Source organism: Chenopodium quinoa, unplaced genomic scaffold (assembly GCF_001683475.1).
Source record: "Chenopodium quinoa cultivar QQ74 unplaced genomic scaffold, ASM168347v1, whole genome shotgun sequence".
In the NCBI taxonomy this organism is placed as follows: domain Eukaryota; kingdom Viridiplantae; phylum Streptophyta; class Magnoliopsida; order Caryophyllales; family Amaranthaceae; genus Chenopodium; species Chenopodium quinoa.
The window spans coordinates 439,761-467,046 of NW_018742412.1; the positions used below are offsets into that span (position 1 = coordinate 439,761).

At 34.7% G+C, this 27,286-nt stretch overlaps 2 protein-coding genes across 2 annotated transcripts; both read left to right on the top strand.

The window, feature by feature from the left end:
* The first annotated feature begins 18,729 nt into the window (after positions 1-18,729).
* LOC110706168 lies at positions 18,730-21,788 on the top strand. The gene is made up of 4 exons (XM_021884072.1): positions 18,730-19,616; positions 19,759-20,058; positions 20,134-20,245; positions 20,329-21,788. Exons 1-4 carry the CDS (start codon positions 19,600-19,602, stop codon positions 20,803-20,805), a joined length of 906 nt encoding a protein of 301 aa, XP_021739764.1. The 5' UTR covers positions 18,730-19,599; the 3' UTR covers positions 20,806-21,788.
* On the top strand, positions 21,594-26,859 carry LOC110706469. Its single transcript, XM_021884391.1, has 8 exons — positions 21,594-21,710; positions 21,786-22,242; positions 23,696-23,943; positions 24,061-24,273; positions 24,356-24,379; positions 24,569-24,673; positions 24,774-25,211; positions 26,834-26,859. The coding sequence occupies exons 1-6, from the start codon at positions 21,594-21,596 to the stop codon at positions 24,608-24,610; spliced, it is 1,101 nt and encodes a 366-aa protein (XP_021740083.1). The 3' UTR covers positions 24,611-24,673; positions 24,774-25,211; positions 26,834-26,859.
* The last annotated feature ends 427 nt before the right edge of the window (positions 26,860-27,286 follow it).

Sequence of the window (27,286 nt, forward strand, 5' to 3'; positions counted from 1 at the left end):
CAACTGTTGCCAAATTGAGCCCTGTCTTTCGAGGTTGTATGTTGTAAGAAAAATTTCCCACGAACAGCAAACTAAGTGTGGTAAAGCAATTGATACACCCTGCCGGAAGGCTATTGAACCAATCCTGCTCCACACCTTTCAAAGTGGTCGGGAAGCATTTGCATCAGGTAGCGTCATCTACGCTTTGTAAGTACATCAGGTTTCTATACGAAGTGATATGTTCCTCGGGGTTGCCCGTACCATCATAGGCGCCCACGAGTACACTTTTCACCTTCGGCGGCTGAGGAGCAGTCAAAATTTCTTGCAAAAACGGAGGCGGCTTATCTCCAAGAGTCAGTAAGCGCATCTGCCAATCAATTGGCTGGGGTTGCACAGACTGTCCGCCCAAGTAGGGAGTTTATCCGAACGTTTAACCGAGCGGCCCATATTGTCCGAAGACTTGGGGACTCGACTGCAAAATGTCGTTGAAACCCTTAGGGGGCTGATACTGAAGCGATTGTAATGGAATAAGGGTTTGAGTACGAACAGTTTCACTCCTGCTAGAGATGGTCGAGTTGCTATGCTAGGAAAGAGAGTGGTTGGAAAATTCATCCTGCATTATAGGAGTTGAAGCCGTGTCTGAGTAAGGGACGCGCTCCCATTGCTTATGCCGAAGATAGTCTCTTGCGCCCTTCCATCATCGAGACGGCTATGTCTCCTCTCTTTGAGGTTGTCTGCCCCTACCCCCAGCCGACTAGGTTTTTGCCTGCAGACAAAATAAATTCGTCGGTGACACCCTCGGAGACCTTCCATTCAACCGACGAAATGGGGTGATCCCAGCATCTGTTGCATTGGTTGCTCTGTTCAAAGTTTCCTTTTGAGCTCTTTCTCCCTCCTTACTAGGCAGCTGCCTAGAGGTAGAAGCTATGTTGCTCTCAAACTCCTTCCGAAGTTGTTGAGTGCGGTCTGCAAAGAAGTAGCAGTAATAAGAGGATCATCGGCATCATGAAATGAGGCGGTCAATGAGTCACTGGAATGAATTGTAGGGACTATGTCCTCCACATGACCGTCCTCGCTTAGACGAGGGCCGGCATAGGGTGTCTGACCATTTATTCCCATAACGGAGGAGTATCCCCACATATAGCGCCAAATGTTTTGGGTGTTTTTAAGATTTCCTCGGATATTGGTCGTGCTCTTCAGGCAATGAGACTCGGACACCTGCAAAATAAACGAATATTCCTTTACCAGAATATTCACCTCCGACAATCAAGTTGGAGATCTGAATGGAAAAGGCTTAGAGAGAGAAAGTAGAGAGAAGCTGGAACTATTTAATGTTCTTGCTTGTAATGTCGTAATCCCATCTCCCATCATAAATGATTGGGTTGTTTATAGGGGTAAGAGCTTGTGCCCTTTTAGAGTTTATACCCTATTTTTTCATGACATGATTGGCTGCGCAATCAAACGATGCCATGTGTAGTACGGGGGTGTCGTTTTGCTGCATTCATGAATATCTCTTGGGATTTGGGCCATGATGTAAGAAGGCCTTTTTAATGCTGATTTTAAGGGCTCTTTTGTGCTTTAGACACACGTCACCTTCCCATAGTGACACGTGTCGCCCTTCAATTAGGCCACGTGTTGCTACGGGATTGGTCGACGTACATGGGGGGTATTTTAACCCTAAACACTACCATTTAAATAATTAAGTGAAGTTAATATAACATGTACTAGTTCAAATCCACTAAGACTATGGGGATATTAACGATATTTAGAGGAATTTAGGGCTTGAGAAATACCACTCAACTTTATCACAAATTACAATTAACATGTAGCAAATAATGGTAAATTAAAGGGATAATATAGGGGAAGTCATCTAAAGCACCCAACTATTGTCTCAAGCTAGAGGGATTACTTGAATCATGGATACAACCTACTCTCGTGGTTACAAAGCATAAAACAAGTATTAAAGCATAATCACAATGACAAAAAACATTCCCTTGACTGGAAATTCCTATTCTCATGGCATTTCAAGTCAATTAAGTATAAGGGAGCTAACTCAAGTTCATCTCTCGATCCTTCGTTTAGAAAGCTTGGATAATAGTTCTAGCAATGGCCATATACAAGAACTAAGCAATTAAACCACTTAAGCTCAACTTATTAAGACCCAACCATTACCAAATTAACACATGCAACAAGTAATTAGTTACTACTTTGAGGGTTTTACCCAAACCCTAAAAAATTAGACTACTCACAATCCATGGAAATTAAAGCAATTAAGGTTTTCAAGCTACTCATGAACAAGATTTAAATTAAAGATTAAGCTAATTAACCATCTAAACATACAAGAATTAAGCAAAATAAGCAATTAAAATGGAAGAGAAGAGTGAGAAAAAGTTACTAGAAGCTTCAACTTGAATAACAATGGTGGATCTTGTCTTATATAATGATTGAGATTGAAATTCAAGCTATTAATTAAAATCTAACTAATGATTTGAGAATATTTTTGTTTCTACTATTACAAAGGAGAAAGCTCTAAAAACTTCGATGCCGTACAAATGAGCTCAAGGGGTTATTTATAAAGATCCCCAAATAAAAAGGACGGAGAAAACTAGAGTCGGGCACGGTTACAGGTCACCACGGACGTGCCGGACTTGGCACGGACTTGCATCCTAAAATGCATGGACGTACAATTATGTGCACGGCCGTGTACAACCAAAAGAAGAGAAATAGTCAGCTACTGTTTCAGCCTGGAAATCCTGCACGGACGTGCCACATTAGGCACGGACGTGCATGCCTTGAACTACACAATCAGTTTTGAAATGATTCGGGCTGGGCAAGCTGCACGGATGTGCTCGATCAGGCACAGACGTGCTGAGTATCTTGCACGGACGTGCTGAACTCTGCAAGGGCGTGCAGGTCCTAAGAGCAGCAGGCAACAATTTTTGGTCGTGTTGAATCACTCTTTCACTGACATGCCATACCTTGCACGCCCGTGCAGACTCTCTAAGGCCCTTATATTCAATTTTTCTTCGATTTCGCTCCATTTTCTCGACTTCTAACCTCGGTTTATCATCCATATGCTTCAAATGGTCGTCTTTGGACCTAAAAACTCAACAAAAACACTAACAAGTCATGAAGCAAGGGATACAAAAAATTGAACGAAAATAGAGTAGAAGTGAACCAAAATGCCAATATATCAAGTAAACAAGGTTCAAAATCACTCTGAAATCATATCGAATAACAAGTTATCACATTCCTAGGGTCAATTTGTTCACTAGTATATTCATTAGTTTTGCTGGACAATGGAAGGGTTTTTTCGTAGGGTGCAAGCCTTTGATTGGTGTTTATTGGGCACATTTAAACGGCAATTATGGTTGTATTCTATTGTCTGCAGTTGCATAAGATGTCAACAATGAGATTTACCCAATAGCATATGCTATAGTTAGTGTTGAAGACAGAGAAAGTTGGTCTTACTTCTTTTGGCATCTTCACAATATAGTCAAGCAGTCCAACAAGAAATATTGGACAATTATATCTGACAGACAAAAGGTATACATATCTTACCTATTTGAAATTACCTTGAATGTACATTTGTTGTTAGTATTTAACTCACATTACTTGCACCAACACGGAGTTGATCTAGCTCTGACAGAATTGTGGCCTAATGCAAAGAGGAGATACCGCTGCAGACACTTGAGCAGGAAATATAAAAAGGAATTCCCTTGTCCTTTGATGTATACCTTGTTCTGGAGGGCATGCAATGCCACAAACAAGTTCACCTTCAAAAAAGCAATGGAGAGGTTGCAAAAGGAAGGAGGAGAGAATGTTATGGTTTGGTTTTCTAATTTAGGTGATCAATCAAAATGGAGCAAACATAAGTTTGATCCAAATTAATGTATGAAATGACTCAAACACATCCAATTTTGTTGAGAGTTTTAACTCCACCTTAGGTGCTGACAGGTGCAGACTTGTCTTAATACTCCTTGAAGGTAAAACTTGTAGCTTTTTCTCTTTATTATAACCATAAAGAAGTAGTAAATTTGTGTTCTAATATCTATAATTGGCAGGAATTAGAAGAAGATTGCTTCAAGGCATGAGAAAGCACAAAATTGGGAGGACAATGACTTATGCCCTAAGATTGCAAAGCTTGTCAAGGAAATTAGCAAAGCTACCTCCACCTGCAAAGCTTTTCAGTCAAGTCCATGGGAGTATGAGATACGTAAGGAGAGGTCCCAATTTTCTCTAAGTATAAACTTTAAAATATGCTCATTTAGAGCTTGGCAACTCTCTGGTATCCTATGCAGACATGCAGTGAGGGCAATATTTCATGACAAAGTTGATCCACACAATTATGTAAGGTCATGGTATACTACAAGAACCTACAAGCATGTGTATAACTATGTTATTCACCCTATTCCTGATTCAAGTCAATGGCCACCTGTTGATGCTAACCACCCCCAACACATTCATCCATCAAAGATGAAGAAAGGTGTTGGCAGGCCAAGTAGAAACATGAAGAGAGAAGAGGGTGAAGACCAACCAAGGAAGAGGTTTAGGATAATAAAATGCAGCAATTATGGGAATTTAAGGCACAACAAAGCAACTTGCAAGGGGGGTTTTACTGGAAAAGAACTACAATTACTTAAGGAAATGGTTTTTAAAAACTCAAGATTAAGGGATAAATCAAAATTTGCAAAGGAAGCTAGAGTTAAGTCAAATGCAGTAACTACAACAGAGATTTCATCATCACAAATGGGCAGCCAACCACAGGACTTGTCCCAATCTAAACCTTGACATCTGCAATCAAGGAGAACTATTAGTTTTTTAGGTATTTTTTTAAGTTATAATACTCTTATGAAATTTTTTGTACTTGTTTTATAAGCTTTAAGTGATGCATCAACTTGTTTTTTTTGGGAAATTACTTGGCAGCAAATTGGTTTTTTGGGAAATGACTTGGCAGCAGTACTTGTTGTGAATTTTTGTAAGTGAGTGCAGCAGAACAATGTTGTTATATTGATATATATTTATATGATTTTGTTTGTCAATTGTTTCAGTAATTGTTTGCTATTTTTAAAAAAATAAAGTAACATGTTGCAATATAATACCAAAATAAACCACTTCCATATAAAGTAAAGCACCAACTACATAAATTGAATTCATCTATTTCAAACCAACATCTTAAAAGGCTACTATTTCAAAAAAAAAAAAAAAAAAAAACTATCAACAACACCAAATACATCACCACAACTTATTTCACAACTAAATACACAAAATTAGAAAAATCATCCGTTTTGTGCATGAACTCTGAAAATTCTGCTCGTAATGCATGAACATCAGCTGCTTCTGGCATGGATCCTTTCCTCCCTTCTATGTCCCTTGAAATTTAGTCTTGCTTACCCACATACAGAATTCACATAGCTTACACATATAATATGGCCTTCTAGGATTTGCAATTGAGTTTGTAAACCTAATATCTGCAGCTCTTAGTGGTTCACAATTGCAATTTATGCCTCTAGCTAAACAAAGCGGCCCCACCATTCATGTTGCTTGAAGATGAACCCTTTCTAGAAGAAGCATTGAAGTATAACCCCTAAAATAATTGTAAAAGAGAAAGAAATAGAAATAAAAAATCAGAAATGAAAACAAAAAGAGGGGAGGAGGTTATATAGGAAAGAGGGAAATTAAATAAAGAAAAAAACGGAGGGAAATCTATTGGAATTCTTGGAGGGGGACTAAATGATAGGGGTATTTCAGTAATTTTACCTTCCAACCCCCTCAAACCTTTCAAATGAGTGTACTTAACCGTTTGTTTAACATTATGATCACTATAGCAATTAAGGCAAAATTGTAAGGGTATCGCTAATAATGAAAGTTAATGATGTGTATTATTGATAAAAGTCAGAACCTGAGGGTATCATTGATAGTTTCCCTATTATTTTTATGACAACAGACCTTCCATATTTTTATTATGCACAACATTCTTTAATATCAAAACTTTCCATATTTCTTTATTCACTTCTCCAAGTAATTCCTTAACCCTTCTTGCCATAATTCTTCCTACATTTTCCTACCATAATTCATGTCTATGCTAGATATAAATACCCCTCTAATTCATGACCAAACACACACACAAATTCTTTTAATTCTGTCTTAATATCAAAACATTAGGGGTGTTACACTAATAGTTTGAGAATTATTGAAATTGCAAGCAAATCCTTAGCTACAACCATTGGAGTTTCTAACACGTTCACTAGGTGAAAAAACAAAATTGGCACCGGTTCAAAACCCCTCAATGCCACAGGTTTTGAACTGGTGCCAATTTGAGGGGTGACAATAATTGCATGAAAAGCCACCGGTTTGAATCAGTGGGAAAACTTGTTATTGACAGCCAAAAATGCCCAAAAAAATTTAACCAGTGCCAAAAGTGCCCAAAGAATCAATTTTTTTTTTTTTTTTTTTTTTGTCTTTTTTCACTTAAAAATTAATCGACTAAAATAAAAAAGAACATCAAAATATAAATCGAATATCAATCAATATAATCGAAAATTTACTATATATATATATATATATATAATCAAAAAAATTTACAATATATATCAATAAAATATATCAATTACAACATATAAATAAAAAAAAATTACAATATAAATAAAACCCAATACAACATCTAAATCAATATTCTTGCATCTTAATTCTTCAATTTAAGATCTAAATCAATATACCTACACCAATTAAATTAAAAATAATAAATCAATTAAAATAAATTAGCTGCGAAAAATATATGTAAAAAAACCCCAGATAATTAAAAAAAAACAGTTAAAAACCCTGAAAAAAAATCGAATTAAAATCGATTAAAATAAAAAAAATCGATGAAATTTTTTTTAAATAAAATCAAAAACCAGTTAAAAACGTAGAAAATAAAAAAAAATCGAATTAAAATAAATTAAAATAAATAAAAATTGATTATAATAAGTTAAAAACCCAGGAAAAAAATCTAATTAAATAAGTTAAAAAATCGATTAGAATAAACCAGCAAATCAAAAATTATTTAAAAACCCAGAAAATAAAAAAAATGAATTAAAATCAATTAAAATAAAAAAAATTGATTAAAAAATCGATTAAAATCAATAAAAAATCGAATTAAAATCGAATAAAAAACACAGAAAAATACCAAAATCGATGAATTAAACTAGAAATATAAATTAATTAAACCCAAGAAAATCAAGAAATTAAACCCAAAAAAATAAAGAAATTATACCCAAACCTCCAATAATTTTAGATTAAACCCTAACCTTGCTCATGCATGTGTTCGTGGTGGTGGTGGTGGAAAAGTCGGTGTTTCATGTGTTTATGGTTGTCTTCGAATGAAATAGAAGGAGAAGGACATGAGGGAGAAGGAGATGAGGGAAAGGGAGATCGAGATGAGAAAGAGAAGGAGGAGATGAGAAACAGAAGGGAGAACAAGAGACGGGGAGAGCAGGAGAAGAAAGAGAAGGAGAGGAGAGGAGAGAGAAAGAGAGGGGGTTAAGGTTGGGGAGTATAAAAGATGCGGATTTTTTATTTTAATAGCAAATGGCACCGGTTCAAACCGGTGGGATATATTTTTTTGCCACCGGAACTGAACCAGTGCCATTATTCATGGTTCATTTGCCGCCCATTTTGTAGCCTATTTTTGCCACCGGTTTGGCCTGAATCGGTGGCAATTAAGGGGTGCCTTTTTTCTTTTTTCTACTAGTTGTTGGAGTTTAAACTTGAAGTTTTGGCCTGGGTTCAAATCTTGTGAATAATATCTTTATTTTTAGACACAGAGTGAAAATCGGATTAAATGAGGAAAGCGTTACTTGGAACTTTAACTTCTTTAGGAAGGCGTGTTAATATATAGTATAGATGCTTCGAAGTATGAAACAAATGATATATACATGACATACGTTACTACGTTAGTAATTCAATTTGTTGTTTGTTTTGTGTTTTGGCAATTATATAGAATATTTCAATTGTATAAAACCGTTGCAAGCAACGATATCCAAATGCTTCGTAACATGAAACAAATGACATTGTGGAAGATGTTATTTGTCTAATTTGTTGTTTGTTTTACGTTTTGGAAATTATGTCGAGTATGAAAAGTGTTGAGGAAGAGATTGCATTTCTATGATTATGTGATAATCTGCATCATATTTGCCCACAGGCCTTCATCTACGATTGGTGATTATTACAATTGTTGGTTGGTATTTTTATGAAAATTTAAAATGAAAACTTTTTACTATATTTATTAATCATCTTGTGATCTTGTGGTATACTCACTACTACAAAAAGCGTACTTTTTGGAAGCTTTTGGTCGATGCTGTTGGTGTGGCGTCCCCGTATGTATTTTGGTACCGTCTTTTCTCAACGCTTTTTATAGTCGAAGATTGACTCGACACTTAAAAGCGTCGAGAAAATCACGTGCTATGCACGTGAGTATGGATGCTCGCAATATTAAAATTTTTAATTATTGAAAAACTTATTAGCACGCGGGTTGTATTTTCACCCTCACTCGAATCAGGCTCCCAAATCCCCCAAATTCCCAATTAAACTGCCCATCCACTATTCTGCTCTCCTCTAAACCTGGACTCTATCATCAGCGACAAGAAAAACATCATTCCTTTTTGGTTAATTTTCGGGTTGTGCTTGCTAAACTTCAAGGAATTTGGGGGTTTTTTGGATCTTCACTTTCATAAATTTCAGGTATCAACTTACAATTTGCTATACAATATTGTTGCTTGGTATATATCTATCGTTTTTGGCACCTAATATCTCACAATTCTCTAAGTTTCGTTAAAATTGGGAATTATTCTTTGCATGTCTTCGATTTTGAGTTGGTATAGAACAAGAATCGATCTCATATTGCGGGTAATTTTTTGCCCTTAATTAGATATTTTAATTTCTTTTTATATTGTTTTTTTTTTCATGAATTCTGTTTTCAAATCTAAGGTTCCATGTTTTTTTTAAAGTAGTTTTTTGGTTTTTGTTATGATTTTTATGCCGTTTTTTTAGGGTTTTAGTTTGGAATTTTATGGGTTTTTGTTATGAATTTTACAGGCTTTGAATTTTATGGGTTTTTGATATGAATTTTATGGGTTTTTGATATGAATTTTCTTGTTTTTGAATTTTATGGGTTTTTTATATGAATTTTCTATGGTGATTTGGTGGCTGATGATTGCATTTTGTCTTCACATGCTTTGCTCTTAGAAGCAATACTCATTCCCTTATAAATCATTAGAATTGGGTTGAGTTGATAATGAAGGTTGTGATAATTAGCAGGTGTGAAGATCAATTTAAGTTGAAATACATTTACAGAGTATAATTTAGAGCTTGATAAATGATAATGCATGAAACTTGTGACACTGTTATAAATCACTCACTACTGCGGTACTGCCTCCCCTGGCCTAGTTCTCTTTCATTGCCCATATTTTAGTTCTTATTTAGGACCAAGAAGTTTGAGTCTTTATATGTGGGGTGGATTATCATGAGGAGCATGTATGTATGATCTAACATTCTAATCCAACAATTTCATATGCTCAGAAACCAGTAGTTCCTACAGAGCTGTACCGAAAAGTGCATGACTCTCATCTTGTAGGACTTTCAGGCTACTCAAAAGAGGTATTTTTTAAAAAATTTCTGATTTCCTTGTTGTTTTTGTTTTTTTAAAAAAAGTTTTTTATGGGTTATTGTGATGAATTTGATGGCGTTTTATTGGGTTTTAGTTTCAGATTTTTCGACTATGTTTTGATATGACTTTCTTGTTTTGAAGATTGTTGGCTTGATTAGTGTATGTCATATACTTATTTCAATTGTGTAGGCTTGATTAGATTTCCCTAATTGGATGTTTCATGTACTCTATCTTCTAATTGCTTGAAAAACTTGTATAACTTTTTATTTGTTGTTGCATGTTTCTTTCTAATTTTCTTCTTTCACCCCTTAACAAGTTTGTAGGCTTGAATAACTTACATTATTTTTAAGTGGATAAACTTCTTTATATTATAAGTTTGATGGATGTCTATTTACTTAGTGAAAGTGATGTCCCTATTATATAATGGTTTAAGGATCCTTGTAACATGATTTTTTCTTTTAATTTTTTTAATGTCATTGTTTTTAATTAGCAATTAATTATATACTTCTTTGTAGACATGGATACTAGTTGGATTGATTTACCAAGAGGTGATCCTGGTTATTTTAATTGTTGCATGAACTTCTTAAAACTTGCGAAAGAGACTCTTTTACCAAATACATGGGAAACTAAATGCCCATGTAATAAGTGCAAGTTAAATAAAAAGAATTATGTAGAAGAAGTTGGAGGCCATATTTTATTTTATGGTTTTTATAAAAACTATAGAAATTGGGTATTTCATTTTAAAGATGAAGGGAGTAAGACCTATGATCCAGGTGATGATCAAGTAAATGAATGTAGTAGGTCGAGATAATATGGACGGATTAATAAGAGCAGCTTTTAGAGTTAATACACGACAAACCGACAAAACTCAAGATCCATCATTTAATGAACAAAGTATTGAAGATGACAATTCATATGACATGGATGAGGGTTTACCATTTATCGCGAGGTAGATGATGAGTATCAATTAACTTTCTCAAATAAAGAACAGGCAAAGTATAAAAATCTCATGGAAGCTTCTGAAAAAGGCCTGTATGAGGGGTGTACTACTTTTTCGAAACTTTCATTTCTATTGCATTTGTTTCACCTAAAGTGTATATTCCATTGGTCTGCAGAGTCATTTAATAAATTACTTGAACTTCTAATTGACGCATTTCCCATAATTAAGGAGTTTCCATCGTCCTATTATGAAGGCATGAAGATAATAAATTATTTAGGGTTAGGATATGAGAAAATCCATGCATGTCCAAATGATTGCATGTTATATTGGGTGAATTCGCAAATAGAAGTGAGTGTCATTATGCCATACATCAAGGTGGAAAAATGTGAAAGGAAATGAGGGTAAATTAAAAAGGAAAAGAACCATGTAAGAAAAGTGAGGCAGCTAAAGTAATGCGGTACTTTCCCCTTATCCCTAGATTAAAGAGGTTTTACATGTCATCTAAAACTATAGAGGACATGCGATGACATTTTAATTGTAAGGATGATATGATTCTACGACACCCTGCTGATGGCGAAGCCTCGAAAAAATTTGATGAAAAATATACAGAGTTTGCTGCTGATCCTCGCAGTGTTAGATCAGGCCTAGCGAGTGATGGTTTTAATCCATATCGTCTTATGAACACAAATTATAGTACATGGCCGGTGGTCCTCATTCCTTATAATTTACCACCATGGCTTTGCATGAAACCATCATCCTTTATTATTTTGATAACTATTCCTGGTAAATTTGGTTCCGGTATGGAGGTGTACTTGCAACCACTAATCCATGAATTGAAATTATTGTGGGAAGGTGTTGATGCTTTTGATTCTGATAGTGGAAGCAACTTAAAACTGCGAGCAGCCCTACACTCTACTATTAATGACTTTTCGGCTTATGCAATGCTGTCAGGCTGGAGTACGAAAGGCTACAAAGCTTGTCCTTCTTGCACTCATTCTATTTATTCAGATAGATTTGGTGTCAAAATTATCTACCCTGGGTATCGAAAATGGATGCCTATTGATCACCTATATCGTTCACAAGCTAATTTGTTTGATGGGTGTAGACACCCATTTGTGTCTCCACAAAACTAAACCCGGTGATGAGTACCTTTCACGTCGAATCATAATCGAATGAACTGAAAGTGTGGAAAGTCTAAAGTTACGGATAGTTTAATTTCTTTTCTCTTCTCTTTGTTTTTAAAAACTTATTTTAAAGAAAAAAGCCAATCCAGTTTGATTGATCCATGATATGGGTCCAATAATAGTGTAGCTAGATGGGGCTTGACAAGAGCTTTCTAACGATATGTTATAAGCCCAATTCCGATGAATATTGAGGAAGTTACGGCCAATTTACTAAACTGGGCCCGGTTTGAGCCTTATGTGCGGCCCAATGATCTAGGGGAGGGCCTAATATGATTTATAATTCCTAATGCAATTAGGAATGGTTTTAGTCTTCTAGATTCTTCTAAAAGGTTCTTTTCATTCCTAATTCAATTAGCATTGATAAATTGACTTTTGTTGACTTTTCAGAGTTTTAATTAAAATCAAAGAACATTTTTGAGGAAAAGATACGATTTTATCCTCCTGTACGGCCACATTTATCTGATTTTAGAAAACGCGTCAAAAACAGGATAGGCGCCTGGCGCTAATGGCCAATGGCTGGCGCCAATCTCGTTTTGCGTGTGCCAGACTCTGTTTTGTTAATTTTATCTTTATTGGCTGATTTTCTCTATAAATAACGTATTAAAACTCAGTTTTTGACAACCAGATTTCATCAATTCTTATTTCAATTCACCAATCCTCATCAACAACTAGTTTTCAATTATATTCACCTACAATCAGTTTTCATCACAATCAATAATTCTCTCATTCTCTTCTCATTCATCAATTCTTTCTCTCTCTCTTTTTCTAAACTAGTCTTTTTATATACAAAATTCCGCATTCGCAAGATCTAGAAACACCTAGCCATATTTGAAGTTGCCTTCGCCCTAGACGTGAAATGTTTAATTTCTGAGGGTTTAGTCCCAAATCTCTCTTTCAATTACTTAATTTAATTGTTTTGATTATTATTTTCCTTGAAGTTACTAACGTGTGTATTTTGTTATTAGAAAGAGGTACGACGCATCAACATAAGTGCTTTATTGGTTTTTATTGATATTATGATGTAGAAATCATGTTTATATTGTTATTAAGATATTCCTAGTATCATGTCTAGGGTAATTTTAATATTAAATATGATTGTCACGATGCCTCCTATGTTCTTCCTAATATTTATGATTATTAGTGTCATGTTAGGGCTAAAAATTTTATTTTTATTGCTTAGTAACATGCTAGGGTTTGTTATTAATCTTGTTAGTATCATGCCTAGGATCTTGCTATTGTTATGCTTTAATATTAACATGAACATGATTATGATTATAATTGTTATAATTTATTATGATTATGATTATTATTATTATTTTGATGATGATTATTTTATTTATGATGATATTATCGTTATTATAATTATTATTCATGATATTGATTATTTATCATGTTGCTTGATATTTATTGTTATTGTTTGAACACACCTTTTATGCATGTTTAAAGGGAATTGGTATTTGCAATCACGCTTTAATAAGATAATTAATAATCTTGTTTAGGGTTAATGTGATTATAATTTCAAGTGATCGCCAATAATAGTTTATTTGTGCATTAATAATCAACCAACATAGATAAACAGGTTTAGGTTAATCCTATTGATTGCATGTTAGTCAGAAAGCGCACATGAATACGATCAGAATAAAGTAGAGGCCTATTATTAGGGTAGGTTCAATCTGTTTTAGGTTAGATTTTTACCTTCATACCTGAACCCTATTTGGTTCAAGACCTTATGGAGTTGACGATCTCTTGGATCGTTAAGGGGTGTAACCTTCACCTCGTGAACGGTTTACAAGTTCCTAAAACTTGTTGGCGACTCTTCTGGTCTATCTTATTCCCTTTTGGACGCCACCATACTTTAGTGTATGATCACAGTGGGGTTCAAGCTAGGGGTTAACGCTTGAAAATATTCCCTACAGTTTTTGGCGACTCCACTGGGGAGGATTTCTATTTTAATTCCTGAATTTGTTTCGGCAATGATTTAGAATGAGTGGCTGAGACTCGAAGCGTTCTAAGTATTTCATGTGCGTAATTTTGATTAACATTATTGTCATATGCATAAAAAAGATCTCATAGAAAAGACCATCCGTAATGATTTAAAACATAGGATTTTTACACGTAAGAAATTTGAGAAATATCTTTCACAACTAGGATCGAAATAACACCGCGCGAAACTGGAAAATTTTATCAAGCACAGAAAGCTGCTGAGGCATGTGGGAAGTAACGCCAGGGGCCAGAGCTTGGCGCCAGACTTTTAGCCGAAGCGCCAGACGTCAGCATTGGTGCCAGGCGCTATAGTTAAAAGATGGCGCCAGTCTCTGATTGCTGGCGCCAACCTCCCCCAATACCGAGCCAGAAATATGCGTTCTAATTTCGACTGGTTTTCGTATTGTTTGCTCGATCCTACTTCCTGATTGAATTTTTTTTTTCTCACTTTTTTGAAACCCATATGTGTTCTACATAACCCTCTGGGAATTCATGCTCCATCTACCCGATTGAACGCTCCGTGCAACAAAGGGTACATCCGAGAATAATGAATTCACCAAACTATGGAAGCGAGTTTTTTCTAAAACTCGCGGTGTCCTATCAACTCGCGCCAACTCTTCATGGTTAGGCTTCCGCGCGGTGCATCTGGACAATTAACCATGGACCCTCTATTGAGTAAACCATATCCCGAACTTTAGAGAAATAGAGCCATGGTTAGGTTGCGAACTCATCGCATCATATTGTGCCTACTTGACTAATTGTGCATTATTTGTTGTGCATATATTCTATGTTTCTCTTAACCGTTTGTTGACTTGTGTTGAGATTAAATAAATTAATGACTTAAAGAACTTTGCCTAATAAATTAATTAATTAGAGTAAATAAAGTCTAATATTTTAATCGCAATTGACCTTGTACGATTTTAGGCATACCCCAGTTGATTAATAACACCGAAAACAGTTCTAGATTGAAGGTCCAATATTGGCGCCAAGGTCTGAGCTGTAGCGCCACACTATGGAGTGTGGCGCCTAACGACATCTCTATCGTCTGGCGCCAAGCTACACAGTGTGACGTCAGTCCTGTCGTTTGTCCGACAGTTCGGATTATTGGTCGAGTCATCACCTAGTGTCTAATTAACCAGTTTACTAATTAATTCGGTTAATTTTCGCTGTGTACATGATCGAGTCATTAATTGACTCTAGTCACATAGTCTAGTCACATAGTCTAGCCACATGGTCATGACACAAGTCTTAACATGTCACCTACACTCACTAGTCTTAGCACACACTTTGAGTACACATCACCATGACCATATCTTAGGTCCATGCATGGGTCGGTCTTTTTCATCATTTGAGTTGGGGGGTACATTTTATTCCTAATTCTTCCATCTAAATTCTCCTTCACATTCCATTCAAACCTTTCTTCACTTCCTCCATCCATTGCATGTTGATAAAGTTTAAGCCAAATAATTAACAATGAATATCCCCAAATTCCTTTTCCACAGTACTTGGTCGAGGAGAGAAGGGCGATTAATCAAGGACAACCTCTTTATTCAGGTCTCGCTTTTTGATAAACCGATTCGTCAAAAGAGGAAGGCTAAGAAGATAATGGCAACTTAAGAAGAAGTCAATGAGCTTAGGAACAAATTGGTCACCGTGACTGAGACACTGAAGCTACTCACACTCAAGATCGATGATCCCGTGAAGCAACAACAAATGAACCTCATGCAAGAAAGCTTGATCAAGCTATCTAGTGACTACAAATTTTAGGGCATGAGTTCACAAGGGGTCTCGCTGGACAAGTAACTTCTTCCACATAAGTTCAACGCCACTAACATCCCTAAATTCAAGGCAACAAATGACCCTTACTTCCATCTAAAGCTTTCAAAACTATAATGAACATTAAGGGTATTGATAAGAAGGTTTTCCCTCTCTGTTCTCACTATCTCTTGAAACCGTTTGCCAAAAATGGTTCTTCTCCCTTGATAAAGAGAAAACCTCTATCTGAGAATCGATAGTAAACGCTTTCGTTGATAGGTACAAGTGCAATATCAAAGTTGAAACCGACCATAGAAAACTTGAGATGCTAAGACAAAAAGAGAATGAAGGCTTTACTTCTTTCTTTAATAAATGGAGAGAAACTTCCGCCAAGATGATTGAGGTTCCCAGCGAAAAGGAGTCTGTGAGGATGTTTATCAAAAATCTCCAAGAAAAGTATTCAAAGCATTTAAAATATCAACACAATCTGAATACTTTCAAGGCCGTTTATGACATCGGAATTGAAATTGAAGATGACCTCGCAAAGCAAAAAGCTACTAACAATAGTGTTAGTACCTTTGACCATAATGGTGTCGTAGCCATGGACAATCAAGGATCTAAAAGGAAACCCAGGCGAGAGTTTACACCCATTGGAATGACCTACGATGCTGCTTTCGATCGTCTCTATGATCGAGGATTAATCAAACCTATTGGCCCTACCGAGGATCTAACGCCAGAAAATCAATCTTCGAGATGGAATCCCAACTCTTATTGCAAGCACCATCGAGGACGCGGTCATACTACTGATGAATGCTACATGTTTCAAAACCTCATTCAAGATCTCATAGAGGCAAATAAGATCTCATTGCCTCTAGCTAGCGAGAAGACTGGATGATGTCGGAGCAAACAACACAAGACAGAGGTGAGCTTCAACGACAAGATTTCATGACCTCTTTTTTTATTTTTTTTCATTTTTTCCATTCCCCAATAAGTCTAGTATAGGCTCCTTTTGTTTTCCTTTAGATTATTTTTTTAGTTTTTCCCCTTTTTAATAAAATGAGCATTTATTTCCTTATATATGATCATTTCATTATATTGCATTAAATATAAAAAAATAAAAATAAATAAAATAAAAATCCATGTCGAATTAAGCACAAGGTATACCAATGATTTAAGGCACCCCTTGTAGCCACATTATATTACCTTTCACCCTTCAATTATACATCTTTTTTTGGTAAACCACTTTGAGCCTCGTCTGACGATAGGCCTTTCTTTTTTCAACCTACATCTACCTAACTTTGGGATGGGATAGTGTGCAACTTATGCAATTCTAAAAAGGCTTGAGTGATTTCAAAAGATCAAACGAAAATAAATAAATAAATGTGTACAAAAGGGTAAGTGTTCCAATGTCTTTGATATGAAAATATCTTCGATAAGAATACGTCTCAGATTGCGTCTCTTATCGAGTTCTCGGTACCGTGCCTGAGAAACATGAATGCCAAGTGAGTGATGGACCGCATGATCGGGATTATTCACACTTATTAAAATAAAAGAAATGCTAAAGCAAAAGAAAGAGCTAAACAAGAGTAGAAACTCAAGCATAAAAATATAAAGATTCAAAAGCAAGGTTGCACACCTTGGAGGCTTATCTAGGGTTTTGAGCCTTTATCCCCTTCTTATTCAACCTTTAGCCTAACCATGTTACAACCCTTAAAAAGACCTTTTTGAGGTATACATACACTTGTGCGAGGTTCGGTTAGAGCTACGTTCGTCCTGATTCCTAACGGATACGTAGGCAACCTCACATCAAGGTGCGACCGTAATAAACATGCATGCATTCTTATTCACATTCACACACTTGCCTGGGATTGGCGCTTGGCGCCAATGGCCAATGGCTGGCGCCAATCTCGTTTTGCGTGTGCCAGACTTTGTTTTGTTAATTTTATCTTTTTTGGCTGATTTTCCCTATAAATAATGTATTAAAACTCCGTTTTTGACAACTAGATTTCATCAATTCTTATTTCAATTCGCCAATTCTCATCAACAACCAGTTTTCAATTATATTCACCTACAATCAGTTTTCATTCGCAATCATTAATTCTCTCATTCTCTTCTTATTCATCAATTCTTTCTCTCTCTCTCTTTTTCTAAACTAGTCTTTTTATATACAAAATTCCGCAATTGCAAGATCCAGAAATACCTAGCCATATTCGAAGTTGCCTTCGCCCTAGACGTGAAAGGTTTAAGTTATGAGGGTTTGGTCCCAAATCTCTCTTTCAATTACTTAATTTAATTGTTTTGATTATTATTTTCCTTGAATTTACTAACGTGTGTATTTTGTTATTAGAAAGAGGTACGAGGCATCAAAGTAAGTGCTTTAATGGTTTTTATTAATATTATGATGTAGAAATCATGTTTATATTGTTATTATGATATTCCTAGTATCATGTCTAGGGTAATTTTAATATTAAACATGATTGTCACGATGCCTCCTATGTTCTTCCTAATATTTGTGATTGTTAGTATCATATTAGGGCTAAAGACTTGACTTTTATTGCTTAGTAACACGCTAGGGTTTGTTATTAATCTAGTTAGTATCATGCCTAGGATCTTGCTATTATTATGCTTTAATATTAACATGAACATGATTATGATTATAATTGTTATAATTTATTATGATTATGATTATTATTATTATTATTTTGATGATGATTATTTTATTTATGATGATATGATTGTTATTATAATTATTATTCATGATATTGATTATTTGTCATGTTGCTTGTATTTATTGTTATTGTTTGATCACACCTATTATGCATGTTTACAGGGAATTGGTATTTGCAATCACGCTTAATAAGATAATTAATAATCTTGTTTAGGGTTAATGTGATTATAATTTTTAGTGATCTCCAATAATAGTTTATTTGTGCATTAATAATCAACCAACATAGATAAACAGGTTTAGGTTAATCCTATTGATTGTATGTTAGTTAGAAAGCGCACATGAATACGATCAGAATAAAGTAGAGGCCTATTATTAGGGCAGGTTCAATCTCTTTTAGGTTGGATTTGTACCTTCATCCCCGAACCCTATTTTTTTCAAGACCTTATGGAGTTGACGATCTCTTGGATCGTTAAGGGGTGTAACCTTCACCTCGTGAACAATTTACAAGTTCCTAAAACTTGTTGGAGACTCTTTTGCTCTATCTTCTTCCCATTTGGACGCCACCGTACTTTAGTGTATGATCACAGTGGGGTTCAAGCTAGGGGTTAATTCTTGAAAATATTCCCTACAATGGGAAAGAAGAATGTGGTATTGCTCCGATTCATACCAGCGGGACCGATGTTTTGAAGCAACAAGAAGGGTAAAGTATTTATATGGGAAGACAAAAAAGTTCCTAAAAAAAGAGGGAAAAAGCTGCCAATGAACTTTATGATGATTGCAATCCCAATGGTGATGATGTTCTTTGGAAAAAGAAAATTACATTTTTTGAATTAGAGTATTGGGAGCATAATCCTCTTAGACATAATTTAGATGTTATTCACATTGAAAAGAATGTGTCCGATATAATTTTAGGAACTCTTTTAGATATGGATAATAATAGGGATGATGAGAGTGGCAGAGAAGCCCTAAAGAATTTGAATATAAAACCTCATCTATGGATCAACCCTCAAGGTTACATCCCGCCAGCTGCATACACCATGTCTAACGACGAGAAAGAACAATTTTTAAAAGTCTTGAAAAAGATGAAAGTTCTTGATGGATATGGATCTAATTTGCAAAGATGTGTGAATCTAAAGCAACGGAAACTTATTAATATGAAAAGTCACGACCATCATATTATCATGCAAGATATCCTCCCGGTTGCTTTAAGGGCGTCGAATGCCACAAGAGTTATTGACTTACTTGAGGAGTTGTCTGATTTTTTAAAAAGATATGTTTAACTGCTATAGATACAAGGGAATTAGATACCATTCAATCAAAGCTCGTGTTGACTTTTTGCAAGTTTGAAAAATAATTTTTACCAACATTTTTTACAATCATTGTTCATCTACTAATTCATTTAGTGGAAGAGGTCAGACTAGGCGGACCGGTTCATTATAGATGGATGTATCCTGTTGAAAGGTACTTATTATTATTATTACTATTATTATTATTATTATTATTATTATTATTATTATTATTTTTATTTGTATTATTTAATTTTTATATAATAATTTTTCCTATTCTTTCACATTCACATACAAAATCGTTACTGTAATTCAAGGTACTTGGCCTTTTTGAAATCTCATGTAAGCAATAAAGCGCAACCGGAAGGATCTATAGCGGAAGGTTACCTTTTGTGGGAGACAATTGCATTTTGTTCGAGATATTTAGAAAGTGTTGAGACTATGTTCAAAAGACATAGAAGGAATGAGGATGGTGTATCAAACATTGACAACTATTTGTATAACTCTGGTGGTCGTGTTGTTGGAAAGAAAGAAAATGTCCGTTTGGATGATAAAAGTTTAAAGCAAGCTCATTGCTATGTTTTACTTCATTCTGATGAACTAACCCCGGTGCTCAAGTAAGTAGCATTATGTATTTAGTTAATACGTCCAATATATACTTGCTACTAACATAAAATTTACAATCTCAATAGTGAGTTCCTAAAACTAAAGTGGCAAGAGAATGACGTTGGAGGAAGTCAAGCTGATGAATCTATTGAAAATCAGTGGATAAGTGATGAATTTGCAGATTGGTTGCAAAGCCAGGTCTTATGCTTTTACATTTAGGGTCTTTTTATTTTCATATTATACAACTTTCTAATTCTAACTTTAATATTCTCGAATTATAGGTCCATAATTTAGATGATAGCATGATAGATGGAAAGTTAAGAAAAGCCTTAGCTGGTGGCTTGCGTAACCGCGGGAAAAGGATGAAAAGTGTTATTATCAATGGTTACAAAATTGATATTGTGGATCGTGAGCGATTTCGAGTAACTCAAAATTCAGGAATCATGGTGGAAGCAGAGGGTCACGAATATTATGGAAAACTCAAAGAAGTTTTGAAATTACATTATTATGGTTCTTATAAGGTTGTATTGTTTCGTTGTGATTGGGTCGATATCCGTAGGGGTATTAAAACAAATCCGAATGGAAGTGTTTGTATCAATTTCTCAAAGTTGATGCACACTGGCCGATTTTTGCGTGATGATCCATTTGTTTTCTCATCTCAAGCAAAACAAGTTTTTTATATTAAAGATGAGATACAAAAAGGGTGGTGTCATGTTGTAAAAACTAAGCCTAGTGACTTGTTTGATATACCTGAATAATTTGTTTACAACTTTTATAATTTAATATAGATTTGAGTCCATAAATTTGGATGGTTGTGTATTTTTATATTTCATTTAGTTATTCTAATTCATCAAAGTTTGTATTTTGTAACTTAATTTCTGTTTTTGTTAACTGAATTCTAGAACTGAAATCAGAATTGAAATTCAAATCTAAATTCAGTTCTGGATTTCAGTTTTGATTTCAGCTCTGAACATCAGAAATGAATTCTAGAACTGAAATCAGAACTGAAATTTAAATCTGAATTCAGTTTTGAATTCAACTCTGAACATCAGAACTAAATTGCAGCTCTGAACAACAGAATTTAAATCAGAGGTAAAATTTAGAATGCTTGTGTGTGTGTGTAAGTGTGTGAAATTCAAAGCTTTTGTGTGTGTATTTGCAAAATTCATGGGCTACAGTGTTGGGTTATTTTGTAGATGTGTTTACCTGTTTTTCTTGTGCTTCTTGTTTTTCTTTTTCTTTTTCTTTTTCTTTCAATATTTTACTAAATTCAGGGGTATCAAAATTCTTGTGCTTCTTGTTTTTCTTTTTCTTTTGTTAATATTTCTTGATGTGTTTATCTATCTTCATACATTTTATTTATACTTGCTGGTGCTTTATATTAAACATATGAATCTGCTGTTTTCTAACTTGGCATGCAGTTTCTTTGGTTAAGTGATGTGTGTGTATTCACAGATGTATAGTTTAGATGTACATATATTTTCTTGTGTTTATATCAGTTTTGACAGACTAATGTAGCTTATCTTATGGTTTTATCAGATAAAAGATGACTTATCGAATCAAGAGAACAAGGGAAATACTTGTTGCCACAGCTAAGTCGCATGATCCACTGTTAGCAAAGTCACCAACTACAACTACTGCACGTGAGTCATCTGCTATTGAAGTTGTTTCACATCCCACCAAAAAACAAGCTATTATTAAGTCACCACAGACTGAGGTACTTAAAGATGACAAATAGGGACCTTTTTCTCCACCCATTACCACTACAAAATCTGACCAACAACCACCTAATAGTTTAGGATCCATTTGGAAAAACCCTCGTGGTTCAACATCGAGTTCAGTCAAAGAAGCAACTACATCTGGTTATCAGAAAAACTATCCAGCAAAAGTTTCATCGAAAGTCTCACCTAATATCCCACCTACCATTCCACAATCAATTAGACCAGACTCATCATCGAACTCCCTTTCTACTTCTCATAAACCAATCGAGCAAGCTGTGAGACGAGGAATTCAGAACCTTGAGACTGGTGCTGTTAAAACTTCAGCAATAGCTCCAAAGAATAATCAAGAACGACAAAACAGTGGAAAACAATCAGAAAAGATCCCGAAACAATCTAAGTCTCTACGACCAAAAGCACTTCCGGATTGGCCTGCAGACATAGATTTTGACGACAAGGAGGAGGTTTTAACCATAGGTAAATATTTTTATTAAAGTTGTCTACTGTTGCTTGTTGTTGTTGTGGTGTGTTTCTGCCCTGCTACTGTTGCTTGTTGTTATTGTGGGGGTTTTTGTGAATAGCTTTAGTAGAGTAGATGAGTACATGCAATTGTAGAGATGTATTCAGCCCTCTTAGAGTCTTAGCAAACAACAAATGGCATGTACTCCCCCCATTATAAACAAATAAACTTCACATTACTTTCTTTCCTTTTAAGTAAAAGCAAATGGTATACATAAAAAAAAAATGCCCAGCAGAGAGCGTTATATCAATCCAGGATAGTTGTCAAAGCTATAACATGAACAATGAAATCATGATGTAATGAAATCTGATAATTCAATTGATTGTTTATACAACAATTTCAATGACTTTCCAACTATCGGGAACATCTGTTTATCAAAATACCAATGTAAATGTATTAGGCTTACTTAAAAGCAAAAAGCAAATGGATAATTTATGTCACCAATAGCTAGGCACTATAAATAAAAAGGGCTATAGTCCTGTGGAAACTGTTGTAAAGGCAAGAGTATGTTGTAGAATCTGTAGATTTTTTTAAAAACCACAGTAACATGTATGCAATTGTGTTATGTAAATGAGAGTAAGAACAGTCAAAAATATGTTGAACTTATACACTTATTGGATTTTGGCTTGACTGTCTTCATAACTTATGTTGAACTTATGCTTGCAATAAGTGTTTACCTTTATACCTTTGGCTAGTGCTAATTTCATGCTGTCTTTTGTTGGTCCGGAGGTTCGGGGAGGTTTTTGTCTGAATCAATATATCAAGCATAACCAATTGGAACTGAACACGTTATGCTAGTTTAAGAAAAAAAATTCCTACCAAAATGATAACAATAACATAGGTTTTGTTTGAATATAAATTTCAAGTAACAGATCAGAGGTAGTTGTATTTTGAAAGAGACAAAAAATGCATCAATGCATACATTGCTTCACTGATTCATAATATAAGGAATAAAAAGCAGAAATCATGCAAATTAAAGGCTTACATAATTGATATTTAAACAAAGGCAGGAGCTCAGTTTAACATACATGCTAAATGAGAATCATCAGCCTTGTATTCTTTTCTATGTATTACATTCTAAAATACTCATTATGTCATGACAAACAACACTAATAACACATGCTTATTTACGGTATAAAAATCAGGTAAATGCTACATAGATCCTGTACTACTTCTGTTAAAAATTTCAGCCAAATTCCATCTGGTAGGATTAGAGCAGTATGAAATTTTAAGATGTTTGGAAGGGTTGCCTTAAAAATTACTAGCTCTGAATTTTCTAGAATGTTCAATAGTCTTTCTATTTGGTTTGAGGTATAACTGATAATATTACTTGCTACTTGCCACTTAATTTGCTTGTTAATCCACTTAAACTGATTATTTCTTTTAACTTAATTTTGTTATTTTATTTAGATGCTAAGGGTAATACCACATTAGTAAGTGGTATTATTCTGCCAATTGATGTATGGAGTAATAACGGCATCCAATACTATGTCGAATTCAATGATTTATGCCAGCCAATTAGGAAGGGTGAACATATTTTGGTTAAGTTCATTAGTATGATTGCGAAGATGGAGTCACATTATATTGTCCAGTTGGGGAAAAAGATTGGCATGCAATCGACAAGCATTTTGAAAGGAAAAATAATTAAAGACATAAGGGTAAGTATATTCATCCCTAAGACATCCCCTGTCATTGCCTAAACACACATACTTAGCCGGTCTCTTACTTCTAATTGATTACTTATTTATATTTTTAACTAATTATTTTTATTGAAGGACCGTTTTCTGATTCCTTCTGGTGCGGAATATGACAGCCAAGCTTTGAAGCGTGCCAATAAATGTTGGAGGCAGTTCAAATACTCTCTTAAACTGATTTATTACAAGCCATTGGAGAAGAAATTGGATGATATTTGTAATAATGTGCCACATGGAATTACCAGTAGTAACTTGGTTAAGTTGGTAAAATATTGGGATTCGGATTACGGGAAAGTAAGGACAATATTTACCTTATTGTTTACTCTATTAAGCTGTAATTAATCTCTAACTAAAAAATCTGAAAATGTGGTTGCAGACTATGTCAACATGCGATAAAAAGGCACGAGCTTCTCAAAATCAGATTCATACATCTGGCTCTAAAAGTTTTGCAAACCAACAAGCTGATTATGCATGGAATATATATGTCATTTTATATTTACTTAGGATATTAGTAAGAGCAAAGCCAGGTAATATGCGTTATATACTATTGTACACATATTTAATGCTTGTTTTGCCTTATTATTTTTAGGAAGATGAACATGGACAAAAAATGAGCTTGTTAGCGCTGTAGATTAAAACCCATACGGGTAAAGACGGAAGATTTCTTTCTAACACAGTCACTGAAGATTTTGTGGTATGGTTTTGTGACAGATTTCTGGTATCATTTTGTGTAGATTTTTTGGTGTGGTTTTGTGTAATTTGTGGTCTTACATTACTCCTAAATGTTGGTATAGGATGATGTTAAAGCTAAGGTTGAAAAGCTGAGGATCATGCACCCTAAGATGTCTGAATAAGAGCTCGAAAATGAAGCATTTCAGCAAACTATGTATGGCAATGAGATTTCAGATCGTACTGTGGGTTACGGATTGGGGGTTAAAAAGGGGGGACATTTTCGGAGTACGTGGTGTGTTAAGGAATGAAGGGTATGGAAAAGTTCAAAAGATAAATATTGTGATGGATAGTGTTAAAGAAGAAGTGAATGCTTTGCATAAAAAAATGATACACTATCTCAAGAAAATGAAAAGCTGAAAGACCGGGTCGGCCACAATAGTCTTCTACTTAAAGTACTTGTTGGACAATTTTCTCAAATTGTAGGTGTTATTCGTCAAGGGAATGCATCTTCGGATCTTTTTAACAAAGCATCTGAATTCTTAAGAAAGGCTAAGCATCAGGTAACAAAGTCACATTTCTCTTTATAACTGAAATCAGAACTGAAATCCAAAACTGAATTCAGATCTGAATTTCAGAACTGAAAATCAGATTTGAAATCAGAACTGAAATCCAGAACTGAATTCAGATCTTAAGTTCAGAACTGAAAATCAAATTTGAAATCAGAACTGAAATTCAAAATGGTTGTGTGTGTGTGTGAAATTCAGAGCTTGTGTGTGAGTGTGTGTGAAAGTCAAAGCTTGTGTTTGTGTGTGTGTGTGTGTGTGAAAATCAGAGCTTATGTGTGTATGTGTGTGAGAGTCAAAGATTGTGTGTGTGTGTGTGTGTGAAAGTCATAGCTTGTGTGTGTGTGTGTAATAATAATAATCTGCCTAAGGTTCTCTACTCTAGAATACTCCCGTTTATACTGCTTGTCTTCCCTGCTACTTATTGTCCTGCTCTCGTGCTGCTTGCTGTCCTGCTCCCCTTCATGCTTGTTTTCCTTCTCCGCTGCCTAAGCTTTGGATGCAACCTTGTAAGTAAAATAAAGTTACAACCTAAATAAGCTGCTTGTCTGCCCTGCTCAGGCTAGGATAGAAGCAAATAGTTCAGAAAACAAAGACTAGATGTGTATTGGAGAACATTTGAAGTTCATGATAGCTTGACAAAGGAAAAGAAATATGCAAGTTTTGGTTTCACTTCAAATTAGTTTAGTGAGTTAGCTCACCCAAGATAAACAATGGTCACTAGAAAAGAATTAAGCACCAGTAGTAGAAGCATAAAAACCATGAATAACTTTGTATTTTCTGTAATATAGTGTAAGAATTACCTGCTGGCTGAGAATGTGAGGAACTCTAACTCTCTTGGATCCATCAGCCATCCGTTTGCTTAGTAAATGGCTTTCTGATGGAGCATTTTCAATCTGCAAGGATTTCAGCATGGATGTCAGCTCCATAACTAAATAAGTTTATGCAATCGTAGCACCTAGGATTGACAAGCTACAGAAAATGGTCTCAACTTCATACAATTACGTCCACTAAAGCTCCATACAAATGCTACCAGGGCACTGACCATGCAGCTTAAACTTAAGGTAGAAATAACAGTGAGACAGTAGACAGGCATAGTTAGAGGATATACTCGTGTTTCAATACCCTCGTGCAACAATTTTACACAATCAGTTGCATGAACACTTTCTAAATTGGGACACTGAAGAAGTAACCTCTCTGAAAAAAGCAAGAATTAACATCAGAAACCTTAAACTTATCTTGATAGCAAAGTAGTATTGAGTATGGGGCTATTCTGCTTGTTTTCGTGTATTGTCTTTGTAAATTAGATCCATTGTTTCTTTAACAATATGTGTTGACAATTACTATTTTGTATACTTCTGGATTTAATTGAAGGTACTGCTTATAGAATTTCGTGCCAGCTTTTGTATTACTTGATCCATGATTCGTTCAGTTAAGCTTTGGATTTGTCCGCAATACTGATCTAGTCAAGAACTCTTGATGAAAGACCTCTTGGCTTTTTTTGTTCATTTATATTTCTATGTTTAACTCACAATTCTATGTTTAAATACAACATGTTGAATCTTGATCCTATATTGTGTAATGTACTAATTTATACTTTGTATTTTTTTTATTTAAAGATTGGAAAAGGCAATGTAGGTGCAACTAGGCCGGGACACTTGAGCATCAACAAGTGATATATCGATTAATGTGGCCATCATATATCTATTTTGGTTTTTAGTCTTATATTAGTGATGTATTTATTTAGGGACAAGCTACTATAATATGCGACTTTTTTTTTAATGATTGTACTGTGTTGATGTTTTCTTTTATAAATTTGTTAATTATCTACGTACTCTTATTATTGTTGATTAATTATTTTTTTTATTTTAATCTAGTTATATAGAATATTTAATTATTTTTATTTTAATGTTATTAATTTAATTTAATTTATGATAAATTTAAATTACTATAATATATGTATGATGGTAATAATTTAATAAACGAAAAAAAACGCTTAAAAAAAATTCTAGACGCTTTTTATTGTCTACATATTTCCACATTTTCAAATATCAAAGAGCTTCCCGCCATAC